This window comes from Falco punctatus (genome assembly GCF_963210335.1).
Source record: "Falco punctatus genome assembly, chromosome: 6".
Taxonomy (NCBI): Eukaryota; Metazoa; Chordata; class Aves; order Falconiformes; family Falconidae; genus Falco; species Falco punctatus.
Window position 1 is genome coordinate 9,660,516 of NC_137585.1, and position 22,074 is coordinate 9,682,589.

Below are 22,074 nucleotides of genomic sequence, written 5' to 3' on the forward strand. Positions count from 1 at the left end.
CATCAGAAAGGTCAGTCTATTGCTCTTCAGGGATGCTTGCTAGTCTCCTGCCAGACAAACCAGGGTTTTTGCTCTAAGAAGCATTACCAAGTAATCTGAGCAGCCACAATCCCAAACGTGGCCAGTCTGCTGACCTTTCTCTCTCTCCTTCACCGCTCTGCCCTAATTCTTCTTGTAGTTTCTGCACGTTACATTTTGGAAGAGCTCAAATAACATCCCAGTTTATTTTTAGAGAAAACTCAATACCAAGACAGAGCTATCACTGCATCATTTTCACAGGACAGACATTTAAGGAGACAGAGATTCCACCCCCCCACCCCAACCCTTTTTTTCCCCTCTTTGCCTCAGCTCCTTTCTCTCTCTTCAGCAGGTTGCAGCAACACTCAGAGCAGACCCTCATACCAGGCATATTGCATACAGACCTCATACCTAAGTGTAAATACCTCAGCTTTACTCACCTTAATTTGTAAGCCTGATAGGTCTTGATTTAGTGTATGTGCTGCGCATGGATGCCCTTCCCCACAGTGCACCTGAAGCCCAGCTGAGCCCTGGCCTGAAGTTCTTCCTGACAAGTGTCTGTACTAAGACCCCCACAATTTTCACTGTTCTCTCCTGGCAGCATCAGCAGTAACATCAGCTGCCACGTGCTCTTTTTGGTTTAAAAGTATTGTGGTACCTGTGCCCCTGTGGCTGCACACAGTTGAAATGCAAATCACCTTTGAGAACCCTGTTAAAGGTACCATTTTATTAAGAAAAATGAAAGTGTGGGGGTTTTATTTGTTAATATTTCAAGGAGGTACAAAGTAAATGTGGTACAGCTAGCTTTCTCCAAAGATCTAAAGGGATCCCCAAAGTCTTTTTAAAATAAACTTTCCCTTAATTGGGAGAAACGATTCAGTGTGCTGTGGGGGGCAAAGAAGTAGAGCATAGCCTGTTTCCCTTCGTGCCAGCTGGCTGGCTTCGATTTGCAAACAGCACAGAGAAGGCTCTAAAACAATCCTCTAAAAACTGAATGCAACTACTCTTACGGTTATGCCTGCAAGGGACTGCAGAAGGGTGCAAAAGTGCATCAGCAACAGTTGCCTACATGAGCAAAGCCATATGCTTTCCTGGCCTGTTTCTTCCCCGTGAAACATAAGGTTAAAATACACCTTTTCTACCTTGTTATCTACATTGCCATTAAGCAGTCCATGTACTTGACAGTGCATGCTTTGTCTCTCCCACTGTTTACCCATGGGACATTGGAGTTACGGTATGTTTGAAAATGCTCGTCATTCATGCATCCTTCTGTGCATCTTTCTGTGCACCCTTCTAGGGGGAGTATGGGTGACTGATGGGCTGTGACTGGAGACGGTGAGCTTCAACGACCCAAGTCCTGTGTGCCCATTTTAATAGGATGAAAGACCAATGTAATTAATGCTCAAGGGTTAACACCATATTGAGAGAGATGGACTCCACATCTCTTGTACCTTTTGCAGCTAAATTCTGATTTGCCTGCTGAAGAAAGGGAAATGACTTGGTGTAGAGGAATTATAGAGGACTGTATGAAAAGTTTATTTGTAAAAAGGTTGTGGTGATTGTTAAAAACATAAGGTATGAAATGTTAAAAAGGAAAAGAAAAATGAAAAAAGAAAAAAAGGGGGGAATTGTAGAGGAATTAAAGAGGACTGTATGAAAAGTTTATTTGTAAAAAGGTTAGGAAGAAGCAGAGAGAAGAGAGAGAACGCGTGCCCTGGATGAGGAGAGACGAGGAGAAGGCAGCAGAGGGACTGGCATGAAGAATATGTTGCTATGTGATGGTAAAAGATGTTGCAGCCAGCTAGATGGAGAGTGCTGTGACAACTTGGCCAGACTTAGCAGAAATTCTACCTGCCTTTACATCAGCTTTACAGTTATTGATGTGACTAGTAATTTACAGTATATGGCAAGAATGAACTGGAGTTGGTGGGAAAATTATTAAACCTATTAAAAGTCAGCAGTGGAGCTCCCACTGTCTTCAGCAGGGATAGAATTTCATTCTGCTTGTGCTGGTTGCATGAGATTTGTAGGGTATTTTGCTTTTTTAGAACAGCACAGAATGAAGTGTGGCTACCTAGTTCATGGACTAATTAAAAAATATAGCAATTGCAATAGAAGTGTTTGAAAAGGCTCCTGAAACAAGCATTGAGGATCCCTTCTTTGAAACAAAGGAAGATTCCCTGCTTCAAAAGATAAACTGCATTTTTAGCCCCTACAAAAAGATTTGGGGAAATATAATCTAACTCATATACAGAGACTGGAAACACCGAGCAATTGTGTGGCTGCATTTTTTTGCTTGAATCTCAGTGCTAAAGCTTTCTTTCTTTTGCCTCAGAAATTTCCTTAAACACAAAAGTCAGTCCACCATGCAGCTGTTTTAAAGCATTATTTTGCTGTGTCGTCCCTCCTTAAAATCCTTGGGCTGGCCTTATGTAAAGTATAGGATCATGATGGGCAGAAATTGTTTGCAGATGGTAAGAAGACAACAATACAAAACAATTTCACAGGCCACATAATAATGGAACTTAACCCTATTGTGTGTGGCTTCTCTGCATTCACCCGGCTTTCTTTGAAAGAAGGGAACAGGCTGTTGTCCAATTAATTTCAATTTTAGCGTCTGCGCCCTATATCCACCAATTCTGAAAACACACACTTACTTAAAATGACAACAGAAAATCTCTTTTTTGTTAAATCTAGATTTAGTAAAAACTCTTAAAACACAATGCTGCAGAGCACATCCCTGCAATTCCAGGAGGACTACTGGTGTTATTATAGTCAGAAAGGAATTCATCCCCTAAAACGTGAGATTAGGCCGGAGAGCACCCCTTTGAGCTTTAAACCACAAATGGAAGAACAACCCTCACAAATTCCAGTTCTTATAGGCTCACAGGCTCTTACGTTACACCAACAAAATGCTGCAGCTTGCTGGTCATGTTGCTAAATGGTGGCCAGAGGAACACGAGTACTCACTATGCTTTAAAATCTCTGCCTTTGGTGCAGACAACCTGTGAAGTATGAGGCTCACAGGTCACTGCAAAGACGTCTTAAGATTTCCCTAAAGCCACAGGTCCCTAGCCACAGGCTAGAAAGATCTGTACCTCCTGACTCACAACCCCACGATGTAGTTCACATTCCCTATCCCATTCATGACTTTTTTCCTATTTGTTCATATCTATTTATTTTTGCTTGTATGTTTCCTCATTATAGCAACATGTTTTACCTTTTGAGTATTCTTCCTTCTCCCTGCTCATTACAACTTGGGGTTTCTTTTTTCTTCTTCTAATTTCTCTTGTTTTGGCTGTATTATTCCCTTCATGATGGTGTTACCTTTTCCTCCATGTCTCTGCCCAAATACCTCTTCTTCATTCCTCGGTGCCTCTTTGCTCTCCCCAGGGGTGCCCCAAGGACTGAAATCTAGGACTGCTACTGGATGGCAGTGAAGGAAAGGCACCGAGATCAGGCCAAGCACATTACACTGCTCATTCCACAGCAAGCACCCCCAAGATATGGGAGAGGGAGAGGGCGAGCATCCTGCCTTCTGGCTGCAGGCTGGGAGACTGGCACGTGGAACTCATCTTTTCCCCCGGCTTCACCACAAAGCCATCTCCTTTTACTTACAGTTTGCCCAAAGCTCATAGAAGAAAAATAACATAATTTTTTGCAGTAGCATTTAAACGTAACAAATAACTGAGTGCAGATTTAAATAATATTTCAATTAGTTGCAAAAATGTGCATTCCCGTGTACTTATGAGCACTTTTCCACTAGCTACATTTAATTTACACAAAATTATTTGATCCAGCAACTTACTGTTTTTAGGACTGTTCTCCTTAAATCTCACAGGATTTGTTTCACTGAAGAAACACGTCAAAATTTGCCTGTCCAGCAGGCAACAAGCTACGCTTTAGAGGAAAACTTGTTCTGTGCCTGCAACATTCGATTGTTCACGTTTTATATGCCTGCTAACACCACCTGTCTAGATCAGAGGCTGCTTTGGCACCATCTTCACACTGAATGAATAAAACCAAGACAGGCAAATTTAGGTCAAGGTGAGTTTATTGTCCATACAGCATACCTAATCCTGCCAAAACACTTTTCTTAAAACCATCTTTAAACTAGTCAAAACAACAGGTTATTAATAAAAATGACAACACTGAACAAAGAAGACCTTTAAAAAGGTAATCAAGACTACACTGTATCAGAGTCTTATCCATCAAAAACAACCTCCCGTACTTTCTAAATACTTTTGTTTACACTGAACATGTCTACTACCGCACTTTCTAGCATCCCCTGACCATATAAACATCCACACCTCTTAAAGAGCACATTGTGAGAGAATAACGTTGACTTGATATGGCATCACACTCAATAAAGAAAAAAAAAAAAAAAAAGTTTGAGAACAGAAACTGTGCAACCGAGAGTGATTTCTGAGGTACATGAGAACATGGTAATAAACATAGTGGAAAAAATCCAGTGGCCAGGTGGTCTGCTGAGTAATTAGGAGCTGTCCGATTATTCAAGCATAAATCACTGACATTGAAATGGGATTAATAGTATTTTTCTCTTTCACAAGCAGGTTGGGAATATAAATAAATAGATTACGAGGTGCTCCTTCACTACAATAACGGGAGGGAGGGGAAGGTCACCGAAGTACCATCAATAGGAAGCCGAGAGAGAAACGCTTTTAGCAACTGCGCCAATCCTTTGGCACTTGCGAAGGTATAAACAGCAATGTACTTTTTGAATTAATCAACGGGAAAGGTTATGATTTCTGCAATTCAGGCGAAAAAATCTCACACCTCATTTGCAATAATAGTATACTTTTTTTAGTATCTGTTAAAAAGGAGTAACTAGGCATTTTTTTTATTGTGAATGCTACTGTGATAATGCTCAAGTTCTAGGTTTTCCAGACTTCAAATACAGTACTCTGCTGGGTGTAACCAGACAGTTAGCATGTTTTGAGTACATCACTGCAGCCGAGGACACTCTTACCCCCAGCAGTGACCCATGCAGACCTGCTGGGTCCCTGTGAAGCATCAGAGCTGCTGAACAGTGCCGCCCCTTCCAGCACAGCCCACCCCTCCGACTGCCGCGTGAGGAGCCAAGCTTGGTGGCAGACCTCAGCCCCCTTCCCCAACAGTGCTGCAGCACCCTGGGGGGACAATACTGCAGGAGGGGATGCCCACATGGGACCAGGGCACCACAGGAGATGGGATGGGGGGCAGGAGCACGCACATCAGTGCTCCTCCCTCCTACACTCGACCTACGACCTACAGCGTGGAGGGGAACAAACCAAGCACACATGATGGACGTGGTGCCTACGCTTGCTGTGGGCGGCTGCATGACAGCCCAGCGCACAGAGAGGTCACCCCACCATGTGGGGACCCTCTGGCATGCCTCCCCGTGAAGCCACGTTTGCTAACATATGAAGGCTGTCAGGGAATGATCTGATCTGTCATATACATGCTGAGTGTAGTTCCAGAGTCTTGCTTCCACAAAATTAACTGTTTTTTTTCCTCCAGGAGAGACACCATTGCTGAACTTCAGGTGCTCCCAACGTGGAACATCGAGGCGAGAGGTGACAGCGGTGAGAGTAACAAGTCTGTCCCCACCACTGGTTTTGGAAAACATGGACCTGCTCCGGCGAAGCTGCCGGTGGAGAGTCAGTGTATTTTTTCCACTATGAAAAGGATACCGAAGACCGAAAGAGAGCCAGTGCCCCGGCTGCCTGCAACCTCTCCCCGGCACGGCCGGAGCGCTGGCCGCAAAAACCAAACTGTCACGTTGTGAGGTATTGTGAAAATGGGAACCATTTCTGTTTTGTCCAGTAAACCTGAGGTAAGTATACCATCTTTGCAGGATGTGATCAGGAAGGAAGGAAAAAAAAAAAAGAAAGAAGGAAAAAATAAAATAAAATTAAAAAAAAATAATCATGAACACGCTATTAGGAAAAAAACAACTGTACAGGGCATTTCCAGTAAATCAAAGAACTCATCATATCTCCACTTAACCATCTACTTCAGGATTTGAAATTTAAGCAGTAAAATAATATATTATAAAAATGTTTATAAAATAGCAGCACACTCAGTGAAACAATACAGCTAAGTACTGTTAATGTGAATAAGAATGAAACAAATCATAGCTTCTTAGCAGCGCAAAAAAAAAAAAACAAACCAAAACCAAAAACCCCCCAAAACCCAAAAAACCAACAAAACCTTAGAATCTTACTCCATTTTCTACCCTCATCTAGCCAAATACGGCTGAGTCCATTCATATAATATTCTTTGAAGTAGCATGTTCTTTCTGGATTTTTGTCTTAAAAATGCAAACATTAACATTTCAACCAACAGCTTCATACTGTATATTTGCAAACTGTTAATACGACTGTGCAAAAAAAAAAAAAAAAATTTGCTCCAACACTCCTTTGCCATCTAAATGCCTCTTCGTTACAGATGGAGCAGAAAAATAAATTCAAGTACACTGAATACGCTTTTGTAATAAAACTCCAAGTCACACACCTTGATGTTTACCACTCGTGTCGTTTTGCACCAGCACTTTTCTTTCGTTGTCCATAGATATGCATGCAGGTGGTATTAAGATCCTTCTGTGACACTGAACAATACAAATCATTAGGCTTTTATCCGGAATGTCATGACAGGAATGTCATCTGAAGCAGGTGTTGGTATTTCCAGCAACACCGCAACTAACCAAGTACACCAGATACTGGAAAATATCGACTATAAAAAGCTATATGCTTTGCTTTTGTGACTTCTTTTTTTTTTTTTCTTTTTTTCCCTTTTTTTTTTTTTTTTTTTTTTTTTTGCTCAGCAAAATCGTCATAAACCATCTCATTTAATCCCTTAGGAACAATTTTCAAAGTGCTTTTCGAATGAAATGGTTTACAAAAACACTCACTGTGGATCAATAAAGTTAATGAAATGCTGAAAAAGTGTGCGGGGGTGGTGGGGGAAGATGGGTAGATAGAAGAGGGATCAAACCAAATCTCATCTTCTTTAACACAGTGAGGTTATGTTAAAAAGGAAGATGGACAGAGCATCATTTAAATGTCTTTACAGCCGAGCTAAGGAGCTGCCAAAAGTTAACATTGACGTGAAGCATTAGCACTGTAAAGGAATATAATGCTTTTCACAGATGATCCACCGCATCTTGCAATCCAAAGGCGGTCTGATTAGCCAACTGGTCGGAATTAATTGGTGCATTTCCCCCATCTAACATGAACACTCGGTAACTTTGGCTTGGCCCACAGCTGGGTAAATGGAATTGCCCTTATGCCAAAGATGCTGCTGTGTTTAGAATGAACCATCTCTGAAGGAAAAGTAGAAAAAGTCAAGAGGGGAGAGGGGAATTTGAAAAAAAAAAAAAAAAAAAAAGAAAAATCAACAAAAAACCCAAAACCAAACGAACAAAAACAAAAAACCACCTGCTCTTCTGGCTGGCAAAATAAAGCATCTTCTTTCTTAGGTAGCAGCTACCACAGACAGCAAGAGTAAACAAAACTAACATACAGAGATCCAACAAACACTTCTGACTAATAACAGAGGTGACAGATCAGCAAATCTCTTCTGCATTCAGAATGGTTCAATTGCTTCAGGGATCTTTTCCCACTTTGCCCTAAACCCCTTATTCTATTGCTTTGCAATCTAGTCAAGCCATAAAATCGCACACACGATTCCTTTCTTGAATCTAAAAAAGGGGTGTATGCACTAGGTCATAATAACACAGACAAGTACACTCTACTTTGTTCCCACAAATGCAGGCTTACATTTATCTAGCTAGTTTGTATGCTTTTATAAGCATTTAATATCACTGATACATAATCAAATAGCGATTACCAAATATATTGTGAGATTCCCTTCTGTAGAACATCACAGGCACCAAATGCTTTTTTTTTTTTTCATTATTCAGTTTTTGTATATTTTTTTTTTACCTAAAAGAGCTTTAAATACGTTCTATGTGGGAGCAGATTAAAAAAAAAAAATCATTCTAAAAATAATAACAAAAATAAAAGGGCTCGGGGAGCAAGCGTGACTTTCTGTGCTGATGTCCTCACAGGTTGATATCTCTCACATCTGTGGGAGTGCTGGCCTGGTCCAGTTCGTCCACCGTCTTAGAAGGATTGCTTTGCTGTTGCTGCTGCCGGACTTGCCTAAGGCTGTTTACTAGCACCGCTTCGATCTGTTCTTGACAAGCTTTAAGGCAGTCCTAGAGGATAAAAAGCAAATTGATCTGTTAATGGAGATAAGGCTTTTTTTCCTTACTGCATTAGCAGAAGCTGGAAAAGCATCGATCTGGTATTCCCAAGGAGTGTCTGCTGTGACAGAAAATGACCCTGAATTCTCTCTCACAGGTAATCACTGCGTACAAATTCCCTGGGTTAAACAATGCTAATGCCACGTTTATTAGACTCTCCAAATCTTAGTATTTTACCTGTCCTTGCTCCTTTGTGTGGTTTTCTTGAGCAGGAATCCAAAGTGATGTAAAAAACGTAGGGCAAGGTGTATGAAATTTTGCATTCTCCTATGCAGGGTTCAGTATCTTGGGTGGGTCTTCAGTACAGAAAAGCTGCATTTTTCTCCTGAAATAACCAACGTGTGCTACCGAGGTCACACAGACAGGGGCACTTCAGTTTTACTGTTAAGCAAATGGATGGTAAATCAAAGAGAAGTTCTGAGGTCCCTGAAAATGTGCAGTGCTCTGCAGCTGAGTTTTAATCAGTCATGCATTTGGGTCCTGGAGGCAAAGGCAAAAGAAGAGTCTGTTTATCTGTGGAAATTGATGCAAGGGGAAAGAACAATGCAGCCCCAAACATGCAGCCACATTATTGTTCTCTGAGCACATTCCAGAGACGAAAAGTGATTTCAGCAGCAGAGGAGGGAAGAAGAGGAGGTGTAGGGTACGCTCCCACACCTTCTTTCTGAGAGCATGATGATTTTGACAGCCCCAGGAATAGCTACTGGCAGTAATTCAGAGAAGACATTAAAGCAAAGACAGGTAATAGAAAAAGATGTAAGTCAAAAACACACAACCAAGCCTCAGAGACCACTACATTACGAATTATACTACATAACAGTTGGGAGAAAGAGCAGGACACGGTACAACAACACAGAATTGTGGCCCTGCACATTAGAAGTCCTGCGATAAACATAAAGTATGAATAAACAAATAAATGTGAAGGATTCACCATGCTTAAACCAGTTACAGTGATGAAGAAGACAACTATGAAAATACTACAGGATGTTCCACATTTTTGTAATAGGCTGGAAGACCTAATAATATGATAATTTAAACAAAGAGTGAGAAAACATTGATGAACACTTGGTTGTAACAAAAATTGCAAAATAGAAGCCAAGCCATGACCGTATAAACACAATGCCAATTATGTGCAGTGTGCTGGGAATGTGAGCATATCAATACAACGCTGTGTAGGTGGGCAGGTGGTGCTATGATGGATAAATGGCTTTTTCTAAATGCATCCCTGAGGAGTCCTTCTACAATAATGGAAAAGGTACCAATACTGCGCATTCACTGAAGCCTTGGCCTGCATAAGAGCTGGGTCTCTCCCAAAGACTTCAGGCAGTTGAGAAACACAGGTTTTGGTAGCAGGAGTTTTAAAGCAGAGTATTTTAACCAGAGCTCCGGCAGCATCTGGCAGGGGCGATGAGACCACTTTCCCATTCCCACTCTCAGGCAGGGGAGGTGAAGAACAGAGCTGGGCACTGACCTCCATGGGGTTCCACAGGCGCTTGTGTCATCCCTGGAACCCAGTATGGGATGTGACTGCAATGCTGGGGAGCTGGGCTCTGACCAACATGCCCACTTTCTCTACACAATACCAGGTTATTCAGGAGAGTTTGAAATATTCATGTGTAGAGGTTTAATTTGTCATCCTAGCCCGATTGGGAAAACACGTCAAATGCAGAGTGTATGTCCCACTGACGACATTTATGTTTGTGATGAGCGCAATTAGCTCCAGTGGGTCACGAACACCCATTTTCCTTGGCTACTAGCCAGCAGCTGCCAGCTGCAAAACCATGTCCTCTCCTTGTCATGAAACTGCCCTGCTTAATATAATGAAGTATCACAACGTTTCTCTGAAGGTGCATCAGCCAAAGGGAGGCCATGAGGGACAGTTTCTCAAACTGACCCAGAAAAAAGGGGTTGGACGAGATGCTGGCTGTATTACAGACTAAAGTATTCATAGTGATGTGGATGACACCAGCTAAAGTCAGAGTGAAATGTCATTGAAATCTCCTGAGTGTCTGGACTACTCATGTACAACCTGACCCAGAAGTTTTTTCCCTCAGCATGGTGAGTGACGCCATGGCAAAACAAAGTACGGGGCACGGCGACATGAAAAACCTCTGCTGCAACACCGTGTGCACGTGGCAGGCAGACCAAGCCTTCCGCACGTTCACCTTTTGTCCCAAGAGCCAGGGACTGTGGGGCTGCCCCTGGGAGAGGAGCTGTGGTCACGCTAAGTGGCTTGCAGCCATCCCACACCCAGCCCAGGGCATGTAGGCAATTCTGCTCACTGCCAGCACCTCTCCCAAGCAACAGTCACTGGAGAACAACTGTCCCACGCTTTGCCCTCTGCCTCAGACTGGCTTTTTTATGGAAGGGGAGAAACCACAACAACAACAAAAAGTGCTGCTATATCCAAGGAAAGAGTTAAGGAAAGCCGGTGATTTTACCAACATCAGCTAGCTTCTAACCAGTTCCCACTGTTGTATTTTTCTGAGATTAAGTGTAATTAGAATTTGGCATGGCATATGAAAGGGGGGGTCAAATACTTTTTGGTGTCCTCAAGAAATGCAGCCCAAGGTTAGTAAGGACATGTAGAAGAATGAAGCTGGGTTAATTATCATTGATAATATTATTTTGATAATATAATATAAGCTGTATATTATCAATGATAATTAACCCAGCTTCATTCTTCTACAAGGACACATGTCTCAGAAAATTGCACGTTGCATTCATTCAAAGCCCTTATGGTGGAGGAGGCCTGTGCTTTGGAGGAAGGCAACCACCATCCTGTTTGCATCTATGCTTGGCTGAGCACAGGAGTTCTCTTGCCAGCGCAGACACCCACGTTTCCCTCCTCGTTATAGGAAAAACGGAACGTATGTGCCATACCACTGGCACAGTCAGAATACAAATGAAGCATGATGCCAAAGGAAGCTGGGACGTGGAGGGTTTTTTGAAGTTGGCCTGGGAAGCACTGAACACTGAATTCAGGTGACTGGTTGCAGGCCATCTCATGGAGCACCGCACTCTGCTCCTGAGCTCCAGCAGGCACCAGTGTAGCCCACAATACAGCAACAGAGTGTGGCACCCTGCTCTTGGTTGTACCAGTCCTTGCCTGTATACTGGAACGTCTCCTGCATTAGATGTATTACAGAGATCACCCCAAGCTCTTTGTAGCCACTTTTAGGTCATGCCCTGATTTCTATCACTCCTGCAATTCATCCTGATGCTCTGTGAGCAGCAATGATGCTCTTGGAAGAGCAGAGGTATCTCATGGGCACTACCACTGCATTGCCACAGCCACCACATAATCACAATCATTTGCAACCAGTGAATAACCATGGAGCTTGGAACCACAGAGCACCCAAAACGTCAAGTCAGCTCAGTGGGATGCAGATATTATTGGTGTACTAAAGAAATGACCACTCGAGAGAAACAGCAGGAAGGCTGTGTTGGAAAACACTGGTCTCGGTGTGCCAGATCACTGCTTCCCCTGCCCTGAGACAGGACACCAGCTCATCCCAGCACCTAGGCTGTGGCCCTGGGTAGACCCACACTGGGCTGCATCTCTTCCTCCATCCGCACACCAGTGCCCACTGCCTTTCCCAGCATCCCAGCTGCTGCACAGCTCCTCCTGCGGCAACCACGCCAGCAGACGGTTCATCAAAAAGCCACACCGTTACCAAACACATGGTTCATGCGCAGGCTCCATTACAGCTGGAGTTTGATGGAGGAGGGCACACCTAAACCCAGCCTCCCGGAGCTGCCTGGCAGGCAGAGCACTGGGCAGCAGCCCATTCCTGCCTGCACTCCCATCAGCTGGGGGCTGCCATCTGCTGGAGTCCCACTCCTGGAGAGAAGGGAAACTTTTGTATCTAACTTATCTGGAGTAGAGCAGGAAGCCTCATAAGTGAGAGGCTGAGACAAATGCCTTGAAGATGCAGTAAAACGTGAGCACAGTGGATCTTCTGGTGATGAGATCCAGCACAGATAAGCAAAATTTAACCTTCCTCACCTCATTAGGTTCTTCCTTTATTTAGTAAAAGCTAAGGAGAGGGGCTTCCCTGTCTGCTGACACTTTCCTGCTGCTGCTGGTAAAACTGATTTTTTTAAGGCAAGAATATGTACTTCTGTTTAACCAGGTAAACATTTTTTTTACAGCTGGGACTTGCTCTTGTATTACCAGGGGCTTAGTGATTTCCTAATACTGGAAATCGCTTGTTTAATGATGGGAGCTGGAAATACCCCTCATCTTTTTCCCAAACTACTTACCTAGCAAAAGCTATCAGAAACTCAGATAAAGAAAATTCCCTGTTATTAGCCTGGGCAAGTTTTAGGTCTATTGTAAACATTCACCTGTTTGTGAGAGGGCAACAAGTCATGTCAATGGTCAAGGCATTTTCAAATGGAAGGAAGCGCAGGGACACCGGTTTGGAGACTCTTGTAACAGACTACACTCGTAATGCAGGGAGTTTTGGGTATAAGAATCTCTTCTTTTAAAGCACAGTGGTGCCCAATTTCAAAGTAGTATGTTGCTCTGAAAATAAGCCAGAGTTTTTACAAGCAGCTTCAGACTGGAGAGCTTAATGAGGCAATTTCCTTGCAGCCAGCCTTGGGGAAGGAAGGGTGGTGACACACGGAACAGAAGGCTTCAGCATTTCGAGCCAATTTTTTGTTTCTAAACACCCTTAAATATGATCACTTACACCGTTACATATTATACAAACTTCTGATGGTCAATATGCCACTTCATTTAATGTATGAAGAGGTTAATTAAATCTCTAGGCAATCTTATAGAGAAATGGGTCATTTCTGAAGAGGCCCAGACTGGAACTGTCACAGTTTGCATGGATTTTATTTTGTACAGGGATCCACAGGCCACTGATAGATTTCTTCTGTCATGTGTTAGCTCTGGTCTAGACTTACATTTTGAACTTAAAATAATGTACCACTGAATTCTTTAAAACAAAGAATACTATGGTAAAACGACCAGCATGTTGCATTCAACATTAAATAGCTTTCTGAAAAAGAGTTGCTATTTGCATATTAAAACTCAAGTTTTTATTAGTCTGAGTAATACATTCTGTTTAATTAGTCTTGTCTATGAAGCATTCATCCAGGAGCTTAAAATTGCCTGGCCAGCACAAACTAAAAACGGTGAAACCTTTATTTTGCAGGTTGGCAAATTCTACAAACAAAATCTAGCAAGGAAAAAAAAAACCCAGTGCCAGATTCAGGAGAGAACCTCAGTCATGCAGCAAAACGAGCTGGAACGCACCAGCAGATGCAGCCCAAACTCTCCAGTACTGATGATGGAGATACAACAAACTCATCTACCTGTGGCTGTTGGCTGTGCAATCATTAATCCTGGCTCTGCACACTACCCCATCAGCCCGCCTGCCTGGTTTGCTGAAGATCACACACAGGCCCACACGGCTGCTTCTGCCCAGGTATTCAGGTCACAGATGGGTTTTTACTCACCGTGGAAGCTGCCGGACAACAGGTGATACGTGGCACAGCACAATGTCAGAGTGCTGCGGACAGATCTGAGCAATGTGTTTTATGCCAGATGAGATGCCAACTAAACCTGTCAATGGCTTTTTTAATAAACTGGACTTGGCAGCAGAAGTTTACACCTGGCCAATGTGGCACATGAGCAAAGTGTTTGTACTCTTAGATGAGAAGTCCTAAAATCACATTTGTTGTGCACCTGAACCACGGTCAGAGTCACAACTAGCTTTAAGATGGTATGAAATACACCATCTGGAGGGTAATCTCATGAGTGAAAAGACAAAAAATTAATTTATTATGAGTATCTTATCATCCCAATTGTCACAGTGTGACACAGCAAGTGGCTTATTTTATAGATGGAGCTACCACTTCTGTTTGGTTCACTGGAACTTTCTGTCAATCCAAAGTGACACAATACAAAACATACAAAAAACCTATCAGGACAAACAGGTTGGCCTTTCCATGATGCAGTGTTTTTAACCCCTCCAAGTTTTATGTGGATCTGCTGCATGTGTACATATTTTACTGGTGGACTTTAGCTTTGCAGACTCTAGATAGCACTGACAAGAGAGAATTAAAGCTTTAAAAAACTTATCAAAGAAAAAAAAAAAAGAATCAGACTATTTTCAGCAAATCTTCCTTGAAAGAACGCTATAATGCACTGAAGTTACGGCCCTAGATTTTGCAATACAGGGACTGAGCCATTCCTTCATAATATTGTAGGGTTGCCTTTGTTGTTTTTATAAAAAATTTTTTTAAGTGTGTGTCACATGGATCAACTTCCCCATTCTTCTATACGGTCTAGTAGTTTTAATGATTAAAATAGTTCAGGTACTTTCCATTCCATAGTTTTATTTTTACTTCAGCATGTACAGAACTAAAAAAGCAATTAACTTTGGGGTTTTTTTTGGTTGTTTTTTTTTTTTCTGAAAGTATTTCATCCCTGGATGATTTTACTAGCACACTCGACATGCATTTGAAGGAAAGGAAATGCTTTTCTGTCTGATGAGGTACCCTCATGGCTGCGATGGAAATGCTGGCAGCGAAAATGACTGGAAGGAGGAATCAGCAGCGCTATGGCAGCATCTACTTATTTAAGTAATACAAATTGATTATTTCAATTTCCATTCATGACAATCTTGAAAGAAAGCACAAACACTAGCAAAGATCCTGCAGAATATTACGCATAATTCACTTTCTCAAACTTCTCACCACCTCTTCAATATATATGCCCTATACTGCATCATCCCAGCTTCCAGTTTTAAACTGATGTTCATAGTGCATTGGCAAGCTATTAGGAGGGGGCATCTCACTCAACTCAACCAACAGGCTCTTAACTTTACACCAGTAGTTACTGGGATTTTCAGTCCTGACTGCTCCAAGCTTCAGGACTACCTCACAGTGACCCACGAAGCCTGTCACCCCAGCCTTACTGAGTTACACAGGTGCAAGACATCCTCTCCATCCTGTAAGATCATGACTGGACCGATAAATAAATTAAATTTTAAAAAAGGAGAGAAAAAAAGGGGGGGAGGAAAAAAAAGAGGAAGAAAAAAAAAAAGGAGGGTATTGAAAAGACATTTTATAGCAGTTTTAGTAACTTGGGTTGTGTTTCTGCCATAGACTTTATATAGCCATTTTCAAGTTTTTCTTGGCAGCCCTTCCAAACCGAGGCTGATAGATGGTACCTTCCAGATGACAATGGGCTCTGCATCAGATCCCGCAGCAACTGAGTAGCAGTACACCACCTTCTCCACAACAAAAAAGATCACTCCTATCAAATGCTAATAGGAGAGGGCTATCACAAGAAGGTAGAACACTTCAGCCATGCATCTTTAATCTCTTTCTCCATTTTTAATCAATGCAGAGCTTCTGTGACCATAAGGAAACTGCAGCTGTGCATTCATTGCACTTACTCCCACGATGACAACCACTCTAAACCAGGTTTAAGACACCAGATTAATTTCACAGCCAAGCAGGGCTGAGAAATGATAGTGCACCCCTGGATCCAAACTGGTCACGTAACACCCAGGTCTACCAGACTGTGCACTCCTTGTATCAGCAACCACCACAGCGTTGCTGCTCATTGACTCCAGCAGGCAGGGAGGCGTGCCGTGCAGAAGTGATGAACTTAGCTCTGATCTCTTCCACAGTGCCTCAGGACACAGTGCTTTTTTGTATTGTGGTTTTTAGATTCCCCTTCTGCATCTCAGTTTTGGTCTTCCCTGGGAGAAGAAATAAGAAAGCTTACACCAGCAAGCCTCCTGATGTTTGTTTGTTTATCGAAAACTAAATTTAGAGAAACATGCAGGTACGTGGAAACTGGCCTGAGTCTTGCAGCCACCCAGCTTTTGTGCATCCAAGATGGCACTTATTTAGGACTACCAGTGTCCAGAGAAAATGCATTATGGCAGCATTTAGTGAAGAAACCAAACACTGCAAAACTACTGTTTAACAAGGTTCCATTTTAATTCTGTTAAATGTAAAAATCACTTAACCCTTGACAAGATCTTAGCTTTATGGTGAGGTGTCGTGCATCCGCAACCACAGAATAAGTAAGGCCAGAACCAGCCAAAGCGTGAACGAGTGAAAAACCTTTGATCAGACCAGCAAGAAACAACTGAAGAGAAGTGACACCACACCTGAGAGCCCCACCTTGGATGTACAGATGTCCAGCTGCCAAGAACTCAGCCTGGTAACCCAAAGGAAGTCGGCAGGGATCGGCACGCCCGCCATCACCACCACAGCCCAAGCTGCGCCGCGCTCAGACCAGCATCAAGGCAGAGTCATGAAATCCTGTGCAGTGCTGAGGCTGAGGACAATCCTGCTCAGCCACTGAGTGGGTCATTTCTTAAGGGCTTTCAAAAGCCAGACTGCAACCCTACTCTCCTCTACAATCAGCAGCGGAAGAGTAACAGTAGAACTGTTGTTATATATAACATATGCACACAAACACTGCAAAATATGAGCTGTAACTCTACTGGATACTTCTTGACGCTCTTGCATTTCCTGACCAGACTTAGGAGCCTAGATTCAAACCCTGGGTGCTTTCCTGAGTGCTCGAAGTCTCAAAGCTGGGAATGCTACAAAAGCCTTCTGCCATTTTTGTGTTACAGGGTGGTTGGTTTTCCACATACACATTCATGAGTTCACAAATAATGGTTAACACCCCTGATCTCTACCTCTTTCTTAAAACGAATCGCAAAATGGAAGCCAGAAAGGGACTTTTTTTAGGTGGAGGACCTGTTATGATAAACGGAAAGGATTCTGGAGATATTTGAAGTGACAACACTGTTCTCCGGTCATGTATGCATTGCTTGGATAATCTAAGCAAGCAGCAAGCAGACATGCATTAAAGCGTTGGGATTTACATAAATTCCAGCATGGAACGTGTCATCTGTACTCCTAAATACAAAAGATGTCTGGATTCCTCCGCTGGTTCACTTTTAAGTCCCAATTCAAACCTCTCCAAAGCACATGCTTCATTGTTGACATAAACAGGGATTCCTTCCCAGAGCGGGGCCTTCGTGTGCCGAGTGCTGGCCTTTAGCTCGCTGATGTTCTCCAAAACAAGCGTCTGAAAAGCTGCTGTGGGAATATCATGCCCATTTACTACATTTACTGTATCTCAGTGATCTCATATCTAATGGAGGCTGTTTAAAAACAGAAATATTTTCCCTCCTAAATGTGTCTATTTTTGCTACTATAACAAAGAGCATCAATTACAGATACGTCTCTATTTTTCCATCTGCAAGTGCAAAAAATAGTGATTTGCCGTTCCAAAGGGCATTTCATGCAGACTAACAAAAAAAAAAAAAAAACCCCAAAAATTATCATCTATGCCAGAATTTCTCCACTTACTATTGCTACATTATTGTAATAATGCAATATATAAAATGACTAACAGGCACAATTTTCTATTGCTACATTATTGTAATAATGCAATATATAAAATGACTAACAGGCACAATTTTCTCTGCAATTTCTGTCTTTTCAGTACTTTCAACAGTGTACTTTCTAGATTCAATTCCACTGTTTGCTTCAACAGTCAGTTTGTTGGTTTCCTGTTGCTCATGTGGGTATTTCTCATAGCAACAGGCCAGAACAATGTTTTCAGAACTGGAAAAAGTGAGAGTAAAGCCAAAACACTGGCAGGGTGACCCAGGGGCACATGCCATGCCTGAAATTATACTTCCTGCTTAATGTGACTTGGGATTTCAAGCTGATAATCTCTAACAGGTATATTTTGCAACTGTGAGAAACAAATTTACCCTGCTGTATAAGTGCCGCGAGCATTTATTGAAAAATGGGATTTTAAAAAAACTGTGACAACCTGCCTGCATTATACAAAGCCGTATGAGCCGAGCAAAGATTGCCCACCGGAGGTCGGGCGCAAGTCTCTGACCAGACTGTCCATTGGCGGCCCGTGAGCTCTGCCGGCGGCAATGCCTGGGCTGTGGAGCCGGTTCCTCGGGGGGCCTGGCTTCCTCAGCGCGCCGGCCGAGGCTGTATTTATGAATGGATCTGACGGAACTCCGCCATGAGCCCGCGGTGTAACTGCATCACCCCATTGTTGCTACACACGCACAGCACTCACTGGGGAACAAAAAGCTGAATGAAGCGGAGCAGCTGCCAACTCAGGCAAAGACAACTTAGGAAACTATCTCATTCTTCCTTTCTTTTGGAGGCTATTTTGTCTGTTGTTTCCTTGCATACAAAATGTGGTCTGCAACAAATAAGGCAGGATAAGATACAGCAAGTCCTGTTACTTGGTTCCAAAACCACAGGCCCTAAACACTACAAAGGAGGGAATAAATGGTTTATGTGCTGTAGGGACAATGTTCAAATGCTATCCATTCAAGATAGATTTCCATGATTTTATACTGTGGCTCAACAGAAACTGAATTCTTGAGTGTGATGGTTCTGAATGTTGTTTCTGTGCAGAATTTACAGAGATCTTTTTGAAGGAACTTCGCAGACCTTGGGAGGAAAAAAAAAATCCCAGCACTGACAGATGTAGCACATTTAAGTGGAGATATTTTCAATGCTATTTATTATGGATCCAGTCTTCAAAAACAGCCTGACTCCATATTTTCAAGGGCTCACAGCCAGCTGTTTCGACAAGATTTTTAAGAAAAGCTCAGTTCCTTTTCTCTTTCTACCTCAGGCCCTTAAATATGCTTTGGATTTTCAAAACCACTCAATACACACTAGTTCCCATCTGGGAACAAACTTTTAAAAACGACTTGTGCCCATGTACAAGCCTACACACTGGCTCTGCCTGAAAACCTTTCCCCAGCTGCTGACGCTGGGGAGGCAACCTTGAGAGCTGGGCTCTAGGAAGAAGATGCTCCTTACGTGAAAATACAACCCTCTCTACCACAGAGTGAACCAGGCTAGCCCTTCTGGCAGCTGTGGTGCTACAGAGCTTATTACAGAAACAGCTACTAACCGGCTTATATCTAACCTTGCCAACTTTTGCCAATGGTGTAAGTCTGAACATTTTTAGTATAAGATAATTTCTACATTTCAGTGCACTCGGCCTCACAGAAAGAGGTTGAAAGGAACCTCTGGAGGTCACCTAACACAACCTTCTGCTCAAACTTCTGCTTTAAAACTGAGTTGTGTGCCTAATTCTCCCTGAGTTTACCTACAAAATACTGGTCCAAGGTGCTTTGTAACAGGTAAAGACCTCATCTACCTACTCCTGCCGTAGTTTTTTGAGATCCTCAAGAAACCTTAATGTATTTGTCCTCTGTGAGGAGATCTGGGCTACCAGAGAATGTAAGGACCTAGCACAGACTAAAGGGAGGTACAAGCAGTAGCCAGGCCAGGGCATGCATGCCCTGCACATGATTTATGAAAAAGCTCCCAGGCATGGCCGTTTCCAGACCCATGGCTAGTGAGCTGACACACTGATGGCTGCTCTTCCAGGAGGTGAGGAGATAGATTCGCCCCAGACAGGTTCTGTGGCAAAAGCTGAATATCGATTGCAATAACGTGCCCTACCTATTCAGCTACCCTTCCTCACATCCCGTAATTGTACTCAGCGGGGATGCTCATATCCTTTTCTGAAGCATGTGGCTCCACCAGGGACAGGATACTGAGTGCAGTGGATGCAGGTCTGGGGTGGTATGGAAATTCCTGACTTCCTGAGTTGTTTATTTTTCCATTGCAATAACCCACCAAGAGATGCACAGGGAGCTCACTGCCTCCTGTAAGTAGGTCTCCTTAACTCTTTGCCCACCAGCCTCTCCTCTCCTCTTCAAGCAACAGCGAAGGAAATGTGTGGCAGCCTGCGGCAGCAAAACAGATCAGAACATGCAGTGCCATCCTGTAGAGCTGTGTGAAGGTGTGTGGGACTAGCACTTAATGACTCTTTGGGACAATAATGACCAGAAAAGGCAATTCAGCTATACCATGCAGAGCTATTTTCACTACCCCTAAGGCTGCTCAACTTCTCCAAGAGTAGCTCCTTGCTATTTTGGTACGTGGAAGGAGTAATGAAACTGAGGTTTGCATGGCCTCATCACCATCTCTTCAAACTGTGATTCAACCTTCATCAAATGGCCCAGCGCAGCTATTTATCAGAAATAACTGTTATCGCTAGAATGACACTGGCAGAATGCCTTGTACTATCTTGTCTAAAGTCTGGAGCATTGCTTTGGATTCATACAGGGATAGCCAACACCAATGTGTTTTTGAAAGATACGCTCGTGTGTTGGTTGTTTGCTTATCCAACAGCTGGGTTCTAAATTAAATGCTGTTTATTAATAACATATTTTTGGTCTAGTTTTAATGAAACTTCCATTAAAAACATTATAGCGCTAAATGCCAAACTCCAGTCTCAGTTACACCACTGTAAATCTAAAATAACTCCATTGATTCTAGCCTCCTGGTTTATGCTGCTATTTCCTAGCAAACAGATAGCACCCTCAAATTATCATTATAAAACAGTAAAAGCTCAGAAAAATCTCATTGCAGTTAAGTTGCATCAGGATTTCATTATCATTCTCTATTTTTATATGCTTGCAACTTTGAAGCTGAAATTTTTCATGCTTCACATCAGACAGTGACATATTTTTGAAAGCCAATAAGCAAGTCCCATCATCTTGTTTCCATGCTAAGCAATCACACACACCAAAAGAAAAAGCAGCAGAAGCCCCTGGGACCCTCTGATTGGGAAGGACTCTCCCCCAGCTCTGCGGTTTCCTATGGGCTACCAGAAGGCACGGTGGGAGCAAGTTTTTCTTCTGTAGAACTGCTATTTCTGTGAATTCCCTCGCTTTTCCGCTGCATGATACTCCTGAAGCCTAGGAACTCTCATTTCTTCCTCTTCCCTAACCTCCTCTTTGAAAACAAAATCATTCACACAGTGATGATGTGTAGAGGAATGAAGCTGGGTTAATTAGCATTGATAATAGATAACTGTGGGCTGGCTTCAGGGGTGGTGGTTTGGCTGATGTAGATAAGGAGCAGGTGTGGCTGGTTAAGTTAAGAGGTTGGGCAGCTGAGGAAGAGAGAGGGGCCAAGGAAGAGGGTGCCCTGGGTGAGGAAGGACAAGGAGAAGGCAGCAGAGGGACTGGCATGAAGAGTATGTTGGTATGAGATGGTAAAAAGACCTTGTTGCAGCTTGATAGTTTGGAGAGTGCTGCAACAATGATGAATTAATTGTGTCACTGCAGGAACAGCTCTCAGGCATCTGAAATTAGGAAGTGAGAGAACTGAAGCTGTTCATTCAACTTTAATTAAATATCAGCATAAAATGTATTACAATAGTCTTTACTCTTCATTAACACAGCCCTGGGATAACTTGTACACAATCTTTTACTAATCTATATTTTTCAGATGAAGCTGATATTACTACCTATTGCTAAGACTGCTCCATACTTCTCTGAGACCCTGTCTTCAGTTGCTTATCTCTAAGCTTTAACATGTGGGATGAAAGTTAGTTTCTACCAAAATATTTCTCCCATTTCCAAATAGCTGGCTAATGAAAAATACACTATTTTGCCCAAGTTAGAAGTTCTGGCCACCTATGGTTGGGCTGAGACTTCACAGCTTGCAGGTGATGGATTTTGAGTTAAGGCTACCACTACCACAAGAACAGAAATGTCTTGGAAAAAATGACAGCACCTGTAACTTCTGCAAAGACTTAAATTTTTCAGCAATTAAATTACCCAGAAGCTCCTTTTGTCCTGAGTGTGCTCTGACCTGGGGGTCAAGCAAGACTCTTCTCCACAGTCTGTGCTGCTGTGGGCTGAGACCAGGAGCAAAGGGAA

At 42.8% G+C, this 22,074-nt stretch overlaps 1 protein-coding gene across 3 annotated transcripts in view; it reads right to left on the minus strand.

The window, feature by feature from the left end:
* Nucleotides 1-4,054: 4,054 nt before the first annotated feature.
* The window catches only part of CCND2 (cyclin D2), a 41,284-nt gene continuing 23,264 nt past the window's right edge, over nt 4,055-22,074 (minus strand). For 2 of the 3 annotated variants that reach the window (XM_080391650.1, XM_080391651.1), the window contains one exon: nt 4,055-8,239. In XM_080391650.1, coding sequence (XP_080247776.1) covers nt 8,084-8,239 — 156 coding nt within the window. In that variant the 3' untranslated portion in view covers nt 4,055-8,083. The remainder of the gene's footprint in view (nt 8,240-22,074) is intronic. The other variant, XR_013928803.1, reaches the window with a different exon arrangement.